Below are 14,473 nucleotides of genomic sequence, written 5' to 3' on the forward strand. Positions count from 1 at the left end.
CATTTGTGGAATGAGCCACATTTGAACATGTTTTTGTGTTAGTGTGCGTGAGTTTGTAATTGTGTCTTCGTGTTGTTTTGTGTGTTTGGCAAGTGTGTTTGACTTGTTTGTGTGTGGGTGTTTTTTGTGCGCGTGTGGTTTGTTTTGTTTTTGCGTGTAGGTCTCTTCATGTTCGTGATTGTGTGCGTTTGGTTTGTCTGTGTTGTGCGTCTTCACGTTGGGTTTATTTTTTTTCTCCAATCGCGTTTTGGTTTTCTTGCCGTAGCTACGGCAAGCGCGACGGGACATGAGGCGTATGCCCCGAGCTAAGCTAAGCTAATCGCTAATCGTGTTTTTGCCGTCATGGCGGCGCACCTGAAAAAGCGAGTTTATGAGGAATTCTCCAGAGTTGTACAGGTGGGAATCGCTTGCAGTCGCGATCACTTATCGGCGGAACGTTTGCGAGATAATAATTGACAGCCGCGGTTTCGAACGAGCTAAATGAGCTACCGGCTAATTGGCGCAGCTAGCTAACGCGCACTGGCGCATCCGCAAAGACAAAGAAGAGGACAGAAAAGTCGTTTGAATGCAAGTTTATTGTCACGCGTACGTTAATGTGCAAAAAGCACGAGGCGGCAATGAGAAGCGTTTGTTTTTTATTATTATTATTATTTTTTTTAGCGTCCCAGCAAATACTGCAGTGTGTATGTGAATGTGTCTATTATAACATTGCAGCTTGTATTCATCATTGCAACTAAAGCACAACAATAGCCACACGATATTCCCAAGAAGCGGATTTTAATTCGTATATTGTCAGAAAATCGGCAAAAACGTTGATCATCGTTTTCCAAAGTAAAAGTCGATGTCTTCATTTGGATTCAACATAAACATAATCGGTCCGCTGGCACGGAGGACAACAAAAATCCGAAACATTCCGACGATTTGGACAATTTTAAGGAAGGGTTGACCGATATGGATTCTGATTCCGATATTTGGCAGAATAAAATTCCAATAACCGATGAGGTGGCCAATAAAAAAGACATAAAAACAAACTGAAATTGTTGTTTGTTTGAAATGATTGACATTTTGCGTCAACCTGTTCTTCGGTTGGTCCCTAGTTTTAAGTTCAACAATAGATCTAAACGATTAATCAATTATCAAAATAGTTGTGGATTTATTTCATGATCAATTGTTGAATAAGTCATTGTTACACCTCTTATTGTGTCAATGTATTGTATTTTGTGTATATGTTTTGATAAAGTATAATATTATACAGTGCTATTTATGGCTTTAGAAAACACATTACAAGCATTTTTGGTGGCTCGCTGTCGCGCGCGCGCAGGTTCCTGCCGAAGAAGTTCCGTCCAAGAAGCTTCGTCTGTGTAAGCCCAGCAAGTCGGCGGCTCTCCACGTGGATCTGTGCAAGGCCGCCAACGCCACCGACGCTTTGCAGTACCTGCTGCAGTTCGCGCGCAAACCCGTGGAGGCCGAGAGCGTCGAGGGCGTCGTCAGGATCCTCCTGGAGCACTACTACAAGGTTCCGCCGCCGTTTCCCAGCTCGTACAAACCCAGCGTAAAAAAAAAAACGTGACAGCCATCAGCGGGTCTCTTAACTCCACAACAAGTGGTGCCACCAAATCTCGTAATATAGCGTTGTACTGGATTGCAAGGATCGAATGGCAAAGGCTGCGTTCAAAAGCCTGTGTGTGTTCCCGCAGGAGGCGGACAGCTGCGTGCGGCTGAAGATCGCGTCCCTGCTGGGCGTCCTCTCCACCACGCCGGGCTTCAGTCCCGACTGCATCGTGGAGGACGTCGTGACCGCCGTGGCCAACGAGAGTGAGACGTGCTCCCGGCCGGCTGCGCCTTCTCTTTCGTCTTCTCCTCACAAATCATCGACTGCTTTCCGCCGCAACGCCTGCGTGTGTGTGATTGTGTGTTTGCGTGTTAGAGTCCCATCAGGTTCTGGCGCAGCTTCTGGACAGCCTCCTGACGGCGGGCACTCAGCTTCCGCAGATCCCGGCCGTGGCGGCGCGCCTGGCGGACGTGGCGCGGCGGCATCTGTCGGACGCGTCGTTCGGCGTGAGGAACAAATGTCTGCAGCTGCTCGGACGTCTGGGCGCCGCGGACTCGCCGCCCGGCAAAGACGGCGACGGTCTCGGGACGTCCGCCGGTGGGTTTCTGCCACCAAAGACAAACGGAAAACAAAGAGAATTCAACATCGTATTTCAAACAACTTTGACTTGAGCGCCGCTAGCTTAATGCTAACAATGAATGGAAAGCACCATTGACGGCCTAATGCTTAGCATCAATACTTAGTGATTGGTGTTAAAAACCCTTTAAGTAAGGCATATTTGAACACCAACGGTGGAGCAACACGGCCACACAGACAGTATAACAGGACTCACAGTCATATATTCTTTATCCCCCGCAACAAACGCCTAATATTGCAGCTTTTTGAGTCTCTGAGGATATTAGTGGCTCTTCTTTGCCTGTCCGTGTGACTGTATGATACTGCCCCCTGGTGCCCAAAGCGGGCACACCAGAAGGAGCAACACAATGAAATGAATTGAAGCATTAAATCAGGGGTTACCAACATGGTGCCCACGGGCACGCGCTAGCCCCTGAGGACCACGTGAGTAGCTCGTGGGCCTGTTCTAAAATGTAATATCTCACCAGTGATGGGACATTGTAATTTCCTAGGAATGTTCTGGGAGGGATTCTGTGACAATTAAGTCATTGTACTTGAAAACAGACTTTTTTTGGTCTGTTCAGGAGCCGCGAGAGACGTGCCGAGCGTCATCAGCGACTACTTTGGAGATCAGGACCCCCGAGTGCGCACGGCAGCCCTCAAAGCCATGGTAGCGCCTGAGTGGGAGATTACCCACGACGCATTGCAGGCATGACCCTTCTCGTGTGTGTGTGTTTTCCAGCTGCAGCTGCATGAGAGAGGCATAAAGATTCAGCAGATGATTTACGAGCAGGTAAGTAGAGCGAGTACTTGCTCGTGATGGATCGACCTTTTCACCTCTGCGCCTACGAACGTTCTGAAAAGCTCCGCGGGAAACGATGACTTGTGACTTGTGTGTGCACGCGCGCAGGCGTGCAGGCTGCTGGCGGACGACTACGAGCAGGTTCGCTCTGCTGCCGTGCAAATGGTTTGGGTGCTGAGCGACTTGTACCCGGAGAGGTCAGCGCGCCCGTCGCGTCGCCGCACGCCGCCTCGTTCATTCGCTCATCGCGTGTTCGTCATAGCTGTGCGCTCGTCCATAGTTATCATCAATCCATACATTTGTCAGTTCATCTATGAATCCATTCGTGCATTCATACGTTCACTTATCCGCATCATGAATACATTCATCAACCATTCTGAAATAAATGTATTCACACATTGACACACCAATTCATCCATCCATCCACACATCCATCCTTTCTTTCATTCGTTCATTACTAATCCGTTCACCCAAACATGCATCAGCTTGTACAGCCATTCGTTTGACATGAATATATTCATTCATCCACACGTCATCCGTGCATTCGTCAACACATGAATTCACCCATCCATCCTTCCATTCATCCCCTGAGACTTTTTTTTTTTTTTTTTGAATACACATGAATGTCACAATGGAATGATGATTCTGTTTTAAGTATAAAATCCAAGGATTCTTAGTTTTCGCCTGTTGTCGTGCGCGCTCGCTCCTCAGCATCGTGCCCATCCCGTCGTCCAACGAGGAGATCCGCCTGGCGGACGACGCCTTCGGGAAGATCAGCCACATGGTGAGCGACGGCTCGTGGATGGTGCGCGCGCAGGCCGCCAAAACGCTGGTGAGGCACGACGCCGACTCGCGCGCCACGCCCGTCGCCGCCTTTCTGCCGTCCGCTTGACATGCGGCCGTTTGCGTTGCGTGCCAGGGTTCCATGTCGCAGGTCAGTCCGCACTTCCTGGAGCAGACGCTGGACAAGAAGCTGATGTCCGATCTGCGGGTGAGCGCCAGCGGCTCTGCCGGCCGTCGTCCTCCTCGTCCTCCTCGTCTTCCTCCCTCCCGTCTCGTGTCTTTTTAGAGGAAGCGCACGGCCCACGAGCGCGCCAAGGAGCTCTTCGCTTCGGGCGAGTTCTCGTCAGGCAGGAAGTGGGCCGACGACGCCCCCAAGGAGAAGGTGGACACCAACACGGTCAACCTGATCGCCTCGGGAGCCTGCGGGGCCTTCGTGCACGGCCTGGAGGACGAGATGTTCGGTACGTGGCGTCGCACAAAACGCAAAATCCTACCTCCTCAGTTGAGCCAGTGAAAAAAAAACATCTTCCTGTACTTCTTTGATAGAAACAAGTCAAAACGCTCTTATAAATTGTCAGCAAGACAAAAAGGCTACAAGATCTTATCGAGTCAAAATCTTATCGTACTAGTTCCACAAGCAGATTTTCCACTTAAAACAAGATCTTTTGTCCCTAAAATAAGTGGAAATGGACCTAAGGCAAATCTAAGAGAAGATTCTTAAAATAAGATCTTGTCTCTTAAAACAAGTCTTTGCAGTGTGGTTCGCGTTGGGGTGAAATTTCACCATGACCCTCAAATGCACTATGACCTTTACAGGTCAACTGACACTTGTGGACCTCCAAGATAGTTCCTAAAATGTCCACTGAGAATCCCTTTAGGGTGATTCGGGAGTCGGCAATGAGTGAACGATCGCGAACACTGAAAATTCCTTTGGAAGGAGTCGGGAATGAGTGAATGATTGCAAAATCATTCATCATTCCTTGCTCCTGAATCGCTCGTGAAACAAGTTGAGCATGTGTCAACTTTGGACGAATGATTCCAGTCGGCTCTCTTGGAGGACGACAGAAATTGAGCAATATTTGCTGTTGAGAGGCTGAAATCAGAGGATTTCAATAATTAACGATCATAATAGTTGGGGATTAATTTGATAATCCATTAGTAGTTGAGTCATCAATTAATTGTTGTGCCTTTTTTGGGGGGGATAATCAATTGGTGAGATCACGGTTTGACGAAGCCAACAGGACCACATCATCTGCAAAAAGCAGAGATGCAATACTGAGGCCACCAAACCGGACCCCCTCTACGCCTCGGCTGCGCCTAGAAATTCTGTCCATAAAAGTTACGAACAAAATCGGTGACAAAGGGCAGCCTTGGCGGAGTCCAACCCTCACCGGAAACGAGTCCGACTTACTGCCGGCAATGCGGACCAAATTCTGGCACCGGTCGTACAGGGACCTAACAGCCCGCATCAGGGGGTTCGGTACCCCATACTCCCGAAGCACAGGACTCCCCGAGGGACACGGTCGAACGCCTTCTCCAAGTCCACAAATCACACGTAGACTGGTTGGGCGAACTCCCATGCACCCTCGAGTATCCCGCCGAGGGTGTAGAGCTGGTCCACTGTTCCACGGCCAGGACGAAAACCACACTGCTCCTCCTGAATCTGAGGTTCAACTTCCCGACGGACCCTCCTCTCCAGCACCCCTGAATAGACCTTACCGGGGAGGCTGAGGAGTGTGATCCCCGTGTAGTTGGAACACACCCTCCGGTCCCCCTTCTTAAAAAGGGGGACCACCACCCAGTCTGCCAATCCAGAGGCACTGTCCCTGATGTCCACGCGATGTTGCAGAGGCGTGTCAACCGGGACAGCCCCACAACATCCAGAGGTTTTAGGTAGTCCGGGCGAATCTCCTCCACCCCCGGGGCCTTGCCACCGAGGAGCTTTTTAACCACCTCGGTGACTTCAACCCCAGAGATAGGAGAGCCCGCCTCAGAGAACCCACACTCTGCTCCCTCATGGGAAGGCACTTCGGTGGAATTGAGGAGGTCTTCGAAGTATTCTCCCCACCGGCTCACAACGTCCCGAGTCAAAGTCAGCGGCGCCCCATCCCCACTATACACAGTGTTGATGGTGCACTGCTTCCCCCTCCCGAGACGCCGGACGGTGGACCAGAATTTCCTCGAAGCCGTCCGGAAGTCTTTCTCCATGGCCTCACCGAACTCCTCCCATACCCGGGTTTTTGCTTCAGGGACCACCAAAGTTGCATTCCGCTTGGCCAGCCGGTACCCATCAGCTGCCTCAGGAGTCCCACAGGCACGTGTGGACACCCTTATGCTTGATCATAGTGTTCGTTATGGACAATCCGTGATTAGCACAGAAGTCCAATAACAGAACACCGCTTGGGTTCTGAATGGGGGGGCCGTTCCTCCCAATCACGCCCTTCCAGGTTTCACTGTCATTGCCCACGTGAGCGTTGAAGTCCCCCAGCAGAACCAAGGAGTCCCGAGCGGGCGTGCTCTCCTGCACCCCCTCCAAGGACTCCAAAAAGGGTGGGTACTCTGAACTGCTGTTTGGTGGATAGGTACAAACAATAGTCAGGACCCGTCCCCCCACCCGAAGTCGGAGGGAGGCTGCCCTCTCGTCCACCGGCGTGAACCCCAACGTACAGGCGCCGAGCCGGGGGGCAATAAGTATACCCGCACCTGCTCGGCGCCTCTCACCGTGGGCAACTCCAGAGTGGAAGAGAGTCCAACCCCTCTCGAGAGGACTGGTACCAGGGCCCGAGCTGTGCGTGGAGGCGAGTATCTATATCTAGTCGGAACTTCTCGACCTCACACACTAACTCGGGCTCCTTCCCTGCCAGAGAGGTGACGTTCCACGTCCCTATGCCCAGCTTCTGTAGCCGGGGATCGGATCGCCAAGGTCCCCGCCTTCGGCCGCCGCCCAGCTCGCACTGCACGCGACCCCTGTGGCCACTCCCACAGGTGGTGAGCCCATGGGAAGGGGGACCCACGTTAAAAAATTCAAAAATGTGAGTTGACATTAAACTACAAAAGTTCCCGTTTGCGTGAAAATAAATTGTTAAAAACTGTCAACCGTACCCTAATTGTGTATTTCTAATTCTTACTGACTCGACATCTAAGCATTTAAATTAAATGTCAACTTGAAAAACAACCTAAAGAATCATAACTGAATCGAATGATGCGGTTCTCAACGATACGCGGCAGCTCGAGCAAGTTGTGCAAAAAGTACTGCAATGTTCAACAGTTGGCCGTTCAAACGTTGACGGAAGCTCCAATGAAGTTGACCTGTGAAGGTTTTAGTGCATTTGAAGCTTCATCCTGAAATGTCAGCCCAAAAGATCCCTGACGTTTTGACGGCGGCGTCTGTGCCGCAGAGGTGCGCATCGCGGCGGTGGAGGCACTGTGCCGGCTGGCCCGTTCGTCGCCCGGCTTCGCCGAGAAGTGTCTGGACTTCCTGGTGGACATGTTCAACGACGAGATCGAGGAGGTGCGGCTGCAGTCCATCCACGTGCTCCGAGAGATCTCCACGCACATCACGCTCAGGGAGGACCAGCTGGATACCGTGCTCGCCGTACTCGAGGTAGCCGGGGATCCGATTGGCAATCAAAAATCGAACACTGGTCGACAACAAATTTCCAAATTCTGATTTCAGACAATTTTGCTGCCCCATCAGGTCAACATTTTGAACTATGGCCACATGTTTGTTTTTTTATGTTTTTGTGGACCTGCACAGGCATTTTCACTTTCGAGGTTCAAATAAACGGAGGCTCGCGCGCTGAATTTTCAACAATAATGACAAAACATTCCATTTAACGCTGCGATAGCTGGCTTGTGGCAGTTTAGCGTTCATAGCGACGCGGCTTTTTCGATCCTTGGATGCCGGCTCTCCGATCGTGGTGAAGCAGAATCGTTCATCCGCGAATAGGGAATGTGAGCGATACAATAGTAGTAGTAATACAAACAGACATGGAAAAATTGAGTTAAGAGAAGTCCATTTTGAGTCCCATAGTTTTTGGTGCTCGATTAATAAGCAAAAAAACAAGTGTCGTGTTGTGTGACCGTTCAGGACTCGTCTCGCGACATCCGAGAAGCTTTGCACGAGCTGCTGTGCTGCACCAACGTGTCCACTAAGGAGTGCATCCAGCTGGCGCTGCTGGAGCTGCTCAAGAACCTCAACAAGTATCCTGCCGACCGCAACTCTGTGTGGAAGTGAGATCGGCGCGCACGCACGCACGCACCTTGCGCGACATCACATGACGTCATGTTAACCACACCTGCACAACCATATCATTGACGCGGGGAGATTTTAGCCTTCTCCAAACGAAAATGACTTTTACACATGGAGCAGCAACACATACAAACAGAACATAGGACAATACTCTCAGGCATATATTCTACTCCGTACTCTCTTGTTCTTGCTGTTAATTCCGCCGCGTGTCTTCCAGTAAAGGTCAGTGCTGCTCGGCATGTTGTGGCGCAATGTGGTACTACGCAGAAGGCATGCAACTACTGCAAAAATACATTTAAAAGAAAAAAAATTAAAAAATAATCATCACTTAAAAATCAGCGATGTAACGGCGGTTCTCTGTGCGATCAGACGGGTGATTTTTGTTTGTTTGTTTTCTGCGGAGGTGTCTGAAGTTTTTGGGTTCGCGCCACCCGATGCTGGTGTTGCCGTTGGTTCCGGAACTCCTCAGCACGCACCCTTACTTTGACACCCCGGAACCCGACATGGACGACCCGGCCTGTATCCTCATCGTCGTCGTCATCCTTGTTGTCAGCTCGGTCTTGTTTTGTTCCTGAGCGCGATGGCAGACATCGCGGTTCTGGTGTTGGTGTTCAACGCGGCCAAGTCGTGTCCCACCATGCCGGCGCTCTTCTCGGACCACACCTTCAGACACTACGCCTACCTCAGGGACAGCCTGTCATACCTGGTACCGCCTCTACGGGTCAGGACGTACACACGCACACACACACACACACACAGGTGGTCTGCCATGATTACATTGATCTGACTTAAGGTTTGGCGGCCTGCCGAAAGTGAGGGTCAGGCTGATTTTAGGGCCCAGTATTCCAAAGCTGGTCGTGGTGGTTTTTGACCTTTTTTATTCAATTTTATTGTATTATTTCAGCTGCCGGGCAGGAAGCAGGTCCACGGTCTGGACTCTGCTGACTGTCAAGGCGTGGAGTCGGCTCAACTCTTCCTGCAGCAAAGTCTGGACCGGGTAAGCACCATCCAGAACCTGGAAGCACCTGGAGCTCAGGACCTGCTCATCTTCATCATACGGTACACACACACACACACAATTAAAGAATCAACGTGCCGTTGGCCCGCCATCTTTGTGAATTTTCTCAAAAGCATGAAATGAGCACTTCAAAGGCTTTTAAATCCTTAATAAAAAATACATTTAGTAAAAAAAAATGAGCGATTCTGCTGCTCTTCTGACCAATAATGTTCCGTTTGCGCTATTTAAGTCGAACTTTTGGGGCAAGCGACGCCGTTTGAGCCGTTTCAGCCCGTACCGGCTTATTGGTGGATATTTTGAACTGCAACTTGTCAGCCAATCGGAGAAGGACTTTCCCGAGGAGCAGATGAAATGAAATGGTCGAGGTCCATTTCTACAGTTTAACTCTCATTTGAAGGTAATTCGGGGCCAGGTTTCCGAAGGAAATTTCCTCCATTTTTCTGGTTGGTTTTCCAAATGCTACTCGGGTTGTAGTGGCCTTTTTTACGTTGCTTTGATTTGATTTGATTCGATTCTAAAGTGATGTGTCTTCAGGTGGTCTGTCATGATGACGAAGGTGTTCGTGTGTGGATAGTCAAAACAGAACGTGCGTGTGTTTCAGTGACTTACAGAGACTGGGCCAGCTGCAGACAGAACTTGCCGGAGCCGCCGACTTCTGTGCCACGTACCTGCGCTGCCAGCTTCTCCTCATCAAGGTCACGGCAGTCACGCGCCGCTTCTCACAAATGCGCGGCGGCCTGGTGCGGCGCGTGTGCGCCAGGGCTCACGCCGCCCCGACGAACTTGAGTGTCGTGCGCCCTTTCCCACAGGCTCTGCAGGAGAAGCTGTGGAACGTGGCGGTGCCCCTCTGCCTCGAGCAGAACGTCACGGCCACGGCGGCCGCTCAGCAGGTCGCTAGCGCGCTGGCAAAAGTACTGGAAACTTTCCAGCCCTTTGCGACACGCCTCTCACACCCACGTGTGCGTGTCCTAGGTTCTGGAGGAGAGCTACAAGCTGGAGTTCATGTACAGCGGTCTCGAGAGCAGACAGGTGGCCGTCATCCATCACGTGCGGCTGCAGGCCAAAGCGCTGCAGCTGGTTCTGAGCGCCCGCACCACACACGGGTCAGTCGGACCGTCGTCCCCGGTCGCTCGCTCGGTCTGTCAGACGGGGTCCGTCGGTCGGTGGGTGGGTAATAATCGGTCAGGAGCATGCTTGTGAATGTTGTCGTTCCCGCGGGGCATCGAAAGGATGGCAACTGGACTGTTCTGACGTTCGGGCTTCATCAGTTCGTGCGACGAGACTTAATTAGGACTCGCGCGCCTGATTTGGTGTCTATTTTCCAAGTTGCTCCATCACTTAATAGAGGAGGTCCTTACGGCATCGCCTATCTCTTACTTCCCGTGCCGTCCTTTGGTCCTTTCCTAAAAGCCTCGATAATTCTGCCTCCAACAAACAGCACGGCCTCCTTGACCGCTTTACAACTGAGCGGAATATCAACGAGGCAGTTTCCGCGCCACGACCCTCGTGGACGGACAACGGCCTCTCGGCCAGGCGGCTTGAGGGCTCTCCCGCCTTTTTTGCATTCCAACCACACGCGCCTCTAACTTGGATCATAAATATTGGTGTTTTCCACACAAAGACCTGCTAATGTGTCCTAAGTAAGCCTCGTCGTGCGAACTGATGAAGCCCGCTCGCTCGGCTGAGCCCTGAGAATCAGTCAGTAGGTCGGTCGCTCATTGGGTCCGTGGGTTAATCTTTCGGTCAATGAGCCGGTCGGTTTGTCGTTCAGTCGTCCGGTCAGTCCGCCGACCAGTCTCGCCGTCACTTTGTCTTTGTCGTCTGCAGGCAGGATCCTCTCGTCAGCGCCTGTGAAAAGTTCCTGCAGGAGCTCGACTCTTTCCACAGGTGTGTTCTACCACCACCCACCTACCTGCCTCATCGTCTTCGTCATCGTCGGTCACTCGCATTGATCGCTGTACAAGCGATCGCTGGCATTAATCCAGGGGCGTCAAACTGCTTTTCGTTGCGGTTTCCCTCAATCGGATCGACGCTTGGGCCACACGGAGCCGGCTTTTTGGGAGCCCGAAAACGAGATCTCAAAACGCCGCCCTCGCGTTTCCGTGTGGACGGCGCAGAAGTGTCTTTCCCGAGACGATGACGCTGCAGTCGCAGTTCTCGCGTGTTAATCATTGTCGAAGCGATGACCGTTATTGACGGGCCACGGCCGTGCGACTCCGCAGGCTGTTCGCGGCCGAGCTCCCGCACCTCCAGGACGGTTTTGTGGACAAGCTGGTGGAGGCCACGCCGCGCCTGGCGTCCCGCAAGCCCTCCGAGCTGGTCAACATCCTCCAGACGTCGCTGAGGCACAGCGCCCTGCTGCCGCTCACGCTTCCGCCTCAGGTGCCGCAGCAACCCGCGAGTCGGCGCTCAGAAGACGACGTGCAGTACACACTCCAAACATGCTCAATCTGACCTCGTTCAGATTCACCGCGCCACGGCCAACATCATCGAGCCCACGGGCGAGTCGGACAACCCGCTCAAGTTCACGTCCGGCCTGGTGGTGGCGCTGGACGTCGACGCCACTCTGGAGCACGTCCGTGACCCGCACAGCTCGGTCAAAGTGGAGGTAAAAAAAAAAAACAAACCGCACACTTTTTAGGGGGGTTGATTGAAGCTTTATTTTCCAGGTAAGGCGATCGAGAACACATTTTCATTTGCAAATACATATTTACATAATATAACATTCATGATACTAGCGGTGCAACAATGAATTGAATTGAGAACAAAAAATAAAGTGGCAAAAAATGGGCATTTTCTAAAACATGTAGCACTACCGGTCCGAATGTTTAGAACACGGCAATTTTCTCCTGTTTATCTTTTCAAAGTCATTTTTGCTGATTTGGACAATATGAAGTTAGACAAGGTCTCTAAACAGTTCAATTCTCAAAACCGTTATTGATTGATTGATTGATTATTGAATTTATTGATTAGTTGTCGACGCTCCACGATAGAAACCGGATGAGCGAACGGAGTCTCGATAATACCAACGGCGGCCGCGGGCCCACCCGCGTTCCAGCACGTCGGCGTGTTGCCGTCCGTCCTCGTAGCGTTGCGCCTCCTTGTGCCTCCGTCTTCAGGTTGTCTATCCCGACGGCCAGAGTCACGTGATCCATCCCAAACCCGGAGACTTCCGCAACCCGGGACCGCAGCGGCACCGACTCATCACGCAGGTCTACTTGTCGCACGGCGCTTGGACAGGTGAGACTCTTGACTGCGGCATGTGTTTTAAACAGATAACGTAGTCACTAAGATTTCTGTATCTGCTTAAAACGTTTGGCTCTGTGAGTCGCATTTAAATCAGTTGGCCTATAAAAATAACTATCGGAGACGTCCCCATCAAATGTGCTATGCACTGAATCCCCAATAAATGAACCGCGAACTAGCGAGGGATGGCTGTACTCGACTCATCTTGCAGCCCAACCTCTCGCCACAGGGAGAGTTGAGTCCTGTGACTTGACTCCAGTCAGACATTTTTGGACTTGTTTGAGTAAAACATGACTTAAGGCTTCAAAACTTCAAACCGCATTTAAGACTTATGCGACTCGACCTGTGTCTCTGTAGAAAGTTTGCGCACATGTGACTTCTCGCTCGCCGTCTCTCCTCTCAGAGCCTTGTCAGGTGGAGGTGCGCCTCCTGCTGGCCTACAGCTCCTCGTCGTCCTCGTCGCCCGACGACTCCAAGCTGGCGTGGAGCGACAGCCTGGATGACCTCCCGCCACCAGAGGGCGCCGTGGAGGGAACCATCGCCTTTAGCAAGCCCGTCAAAGTCTTCATCATGCCCAAGCCTGCCAGACGCTAATGCTAATGCTAACGACAACAAAGGACACTCGGGTGGAATCATCATATGTGACTTGATTCATTACAAAAAGCAGCTTTGCGGCGTTTTATTTCCACTCCCAAACTAAACATAAAACAAAGACAATTTCACCTTATGGATTGAAAACAACCGACCCCCAATACTTAAGAACAGCCCGCTAGCTAAGTGCTAACATATACTGAAAAATCCCATTGACATGCTAACGGTCAGCACTGATAGCAACGGATATTTGAACATGAACGGTGGAGCGACACGTAACAGATAATATGACAATAATCATAGCTTAAAGTTGCCCCCCGCATATTTGTGGATTCACCTATTGCCTAACCCCCATTTTGGGAAGAAACCCACACTTATTTGCCACATTTTTCCCACGATCACCCGCTTATTTGACCTGTTTGCATACATTTTTTTTTTGTAAATTTGTTGTTTTTATATGGCTATTATGAGTTTCAATTATTTGTGGGTTTGCACTGTTTGCTGTTGGGCATGGTCCCCATCCCTAGTTTATTTGATGGTTTTTTTTGGGGGGGGGTGGGGGCAGAAAATAACCCGTTTTTTTTTTTTTTTTTAATTACCTATTGCCACTGTATTCCCACTCATTCACTAACTTTGGGGGGGGGGGGTAAAAAAAAAAAGTTTTTCAATGGAATTATAATGAGTGTTAATTATTCGTGACTTTTCACTGTTTGCTATCGGGCTTCGTCCACACCCCCCCGCAAATAGCGGGGGTTCACTGTGTGTTCTTCTGCGAGAAATGTTCAATATTACAGCAGCTTACTGAGTAGTAGTAGAAGTCGATTCTGAGTTGTTTGTGTCTGCATCCTGCTGGCCAAGGTGGGCACACCAGAAGGAGCAGCACAATTTATTGGATTGCGGCATGAAATTATGATGCACAAACTGTTTAATTCTTTCCCTTCTATTTAATGGATTTATTACTATGTTTTTATGAAGTTCAATATAATGGCTGTTTTTCCTTATCACAAAGCTAAACGTTGTTTTTGGGGGGAGGCTAGAACAGATTAATGGCATTTTCATTCATTTCAACAGGGAAAGAAGAAAAATTCAATTTATTTATAAAACACATTCACAGGTACATCTCAATAATTGAGAATACATTAATTGTAATTTATTGAGCTATATAAATAAATAAATATATTGTGCAACAGAAGCCTGCGTTTTTGCCGCTGGGAAACACATACCTCGGGTCAAACGTTGCCGCTGCCCCGCAAAAAAAAAACAAAAAAAAAAACTTGCTAGATGGGTGGAAAAAGTTGTCCTTTACTGGCAGCTATGTTGTTAGTGGAAGCCGTGCACATAGCCAGGACGCTTTCAACTACGGAACCTGCTGAAACATGGTTATAAAAAAAACCCCAAAAAACTGGTCATTCAAATGAAGCAAATAATAAAATGGATTATAAGGTGCAACAATGAATCACTAATCGATTATCAAATTAACTGACAACTCTTTTGATAATCAATTCATCGTTTAGAGCCTTGTTTAACTACAAATTGTCCAAAGGCTCGGAATTTCAGCCACTCAACAGTAAATATCCGCTGATTTGTGTCGTCCTCCATGAAAGCGCACGGAAT

General features: G+C 50.2%; 1 protein-coding gene across 5 annotated transcripts; it reads left to right on the forward strand.

The window, feature by feature from the left end:
* Positions 1 to 137: 137 nt before the first annotated feature.
* ints4 (integrator complex subunit 4) lies at positions 138 to 14,051 on the forward strand. Of its 5 annotated transcripts, none has more exons than XM_061781904.1 (23): positions 142 to 396; positions 1,274 to 1,516; positions 1,698 to 1,815; positions 1,928 to 2,149; positions 2,752 to 2,837; positions 2,910 to 2,960; positions 3,078 to 3,166; positions 3,681 to 3,801; positions 3,889 to 3,960; positions 4,039 to 4,213; positions 7,151 to 7,356; positions 7,843 to 7,985; positions 8,408 to 8,523; positions 8,592 to 8,725; positions 8,909 to 9,063; positions 9,624 to 9,717; positions 9,832 to 9,912; positions 9,995 to 10,125; positions 10,850 to 10,909; positions 11,245 to 11,404; positions 11,487 to 11,630; positions 12,142 to 12,262; positions 12,672 to 14,051. In XM_061781904.1, the coding sequence occupies exons 1-23, from the start codon at positions 343 to 345 to the stop codon at positions 12,860 to 12,862; spliced, it is 2,967 nt and encodes a 988-aa protein (XP_061637888.1). In that variant the 5' UTR covers positions 142 to 342; the 3' UTR covers positions 12,863 to 14,051. The 5 variants fall into 5 exon arrangements, with proteins under 5 accessions (XP_061637886.1, XP_061637888.1, XP_061637887.1 ...); XM_061781905.1 differs by having other exon boundaries at positions 146 to 396; positions 1,322 to 1,516; XM_061781902.1 differs by having other exon boundaries at positions 138 to 396; positions 9,624 to 9,912.
* The last annotated feature ends 422 nt before the right edge of the window (positions 14,052 to 14,473 follow it).

The sequence above is a fragment of the Phyllopteryx taeniolatus genome, chromosome 8 (genome assembly GCF_024500385.1).
Source record: "Phyllopteryx taeniolatus isolate TA_2022b chromosome 8, UOR_Ptae_1.2, whole genome shotgun sequence".
NCBI classification, from domain to species: Eukaryota; Metazoa; Chordata; class Actinopteri; order Syngnathiformes; family Syngnathidae; genus Phyllopteryx; species Phyllopteryx taeniolatus.

Coding starts and splice junctions, on each gene's coding strand:
- ints4 (XM_061781902.1), top strand. CDS start 343: ATGGCGGCGCACCTGAAAAAGCGAGTTTATGAGGAATTCTCCAGAGTT. Junction 2,838..2,909: donor CGGCAGCCCTCAAAGCCATG/GTAGCGCCTGAG, acceptor TGTGTTTTCCAG/CTGCAGCTGCATGAGAGAGG. Junction 3,961..4,038: donor AGCTGATGTCCGATCTGCGG/GTGAGCGCCAGC, acceptor GTGTCTTTTTAG/AGGAAGCGCACGGCCCACGA.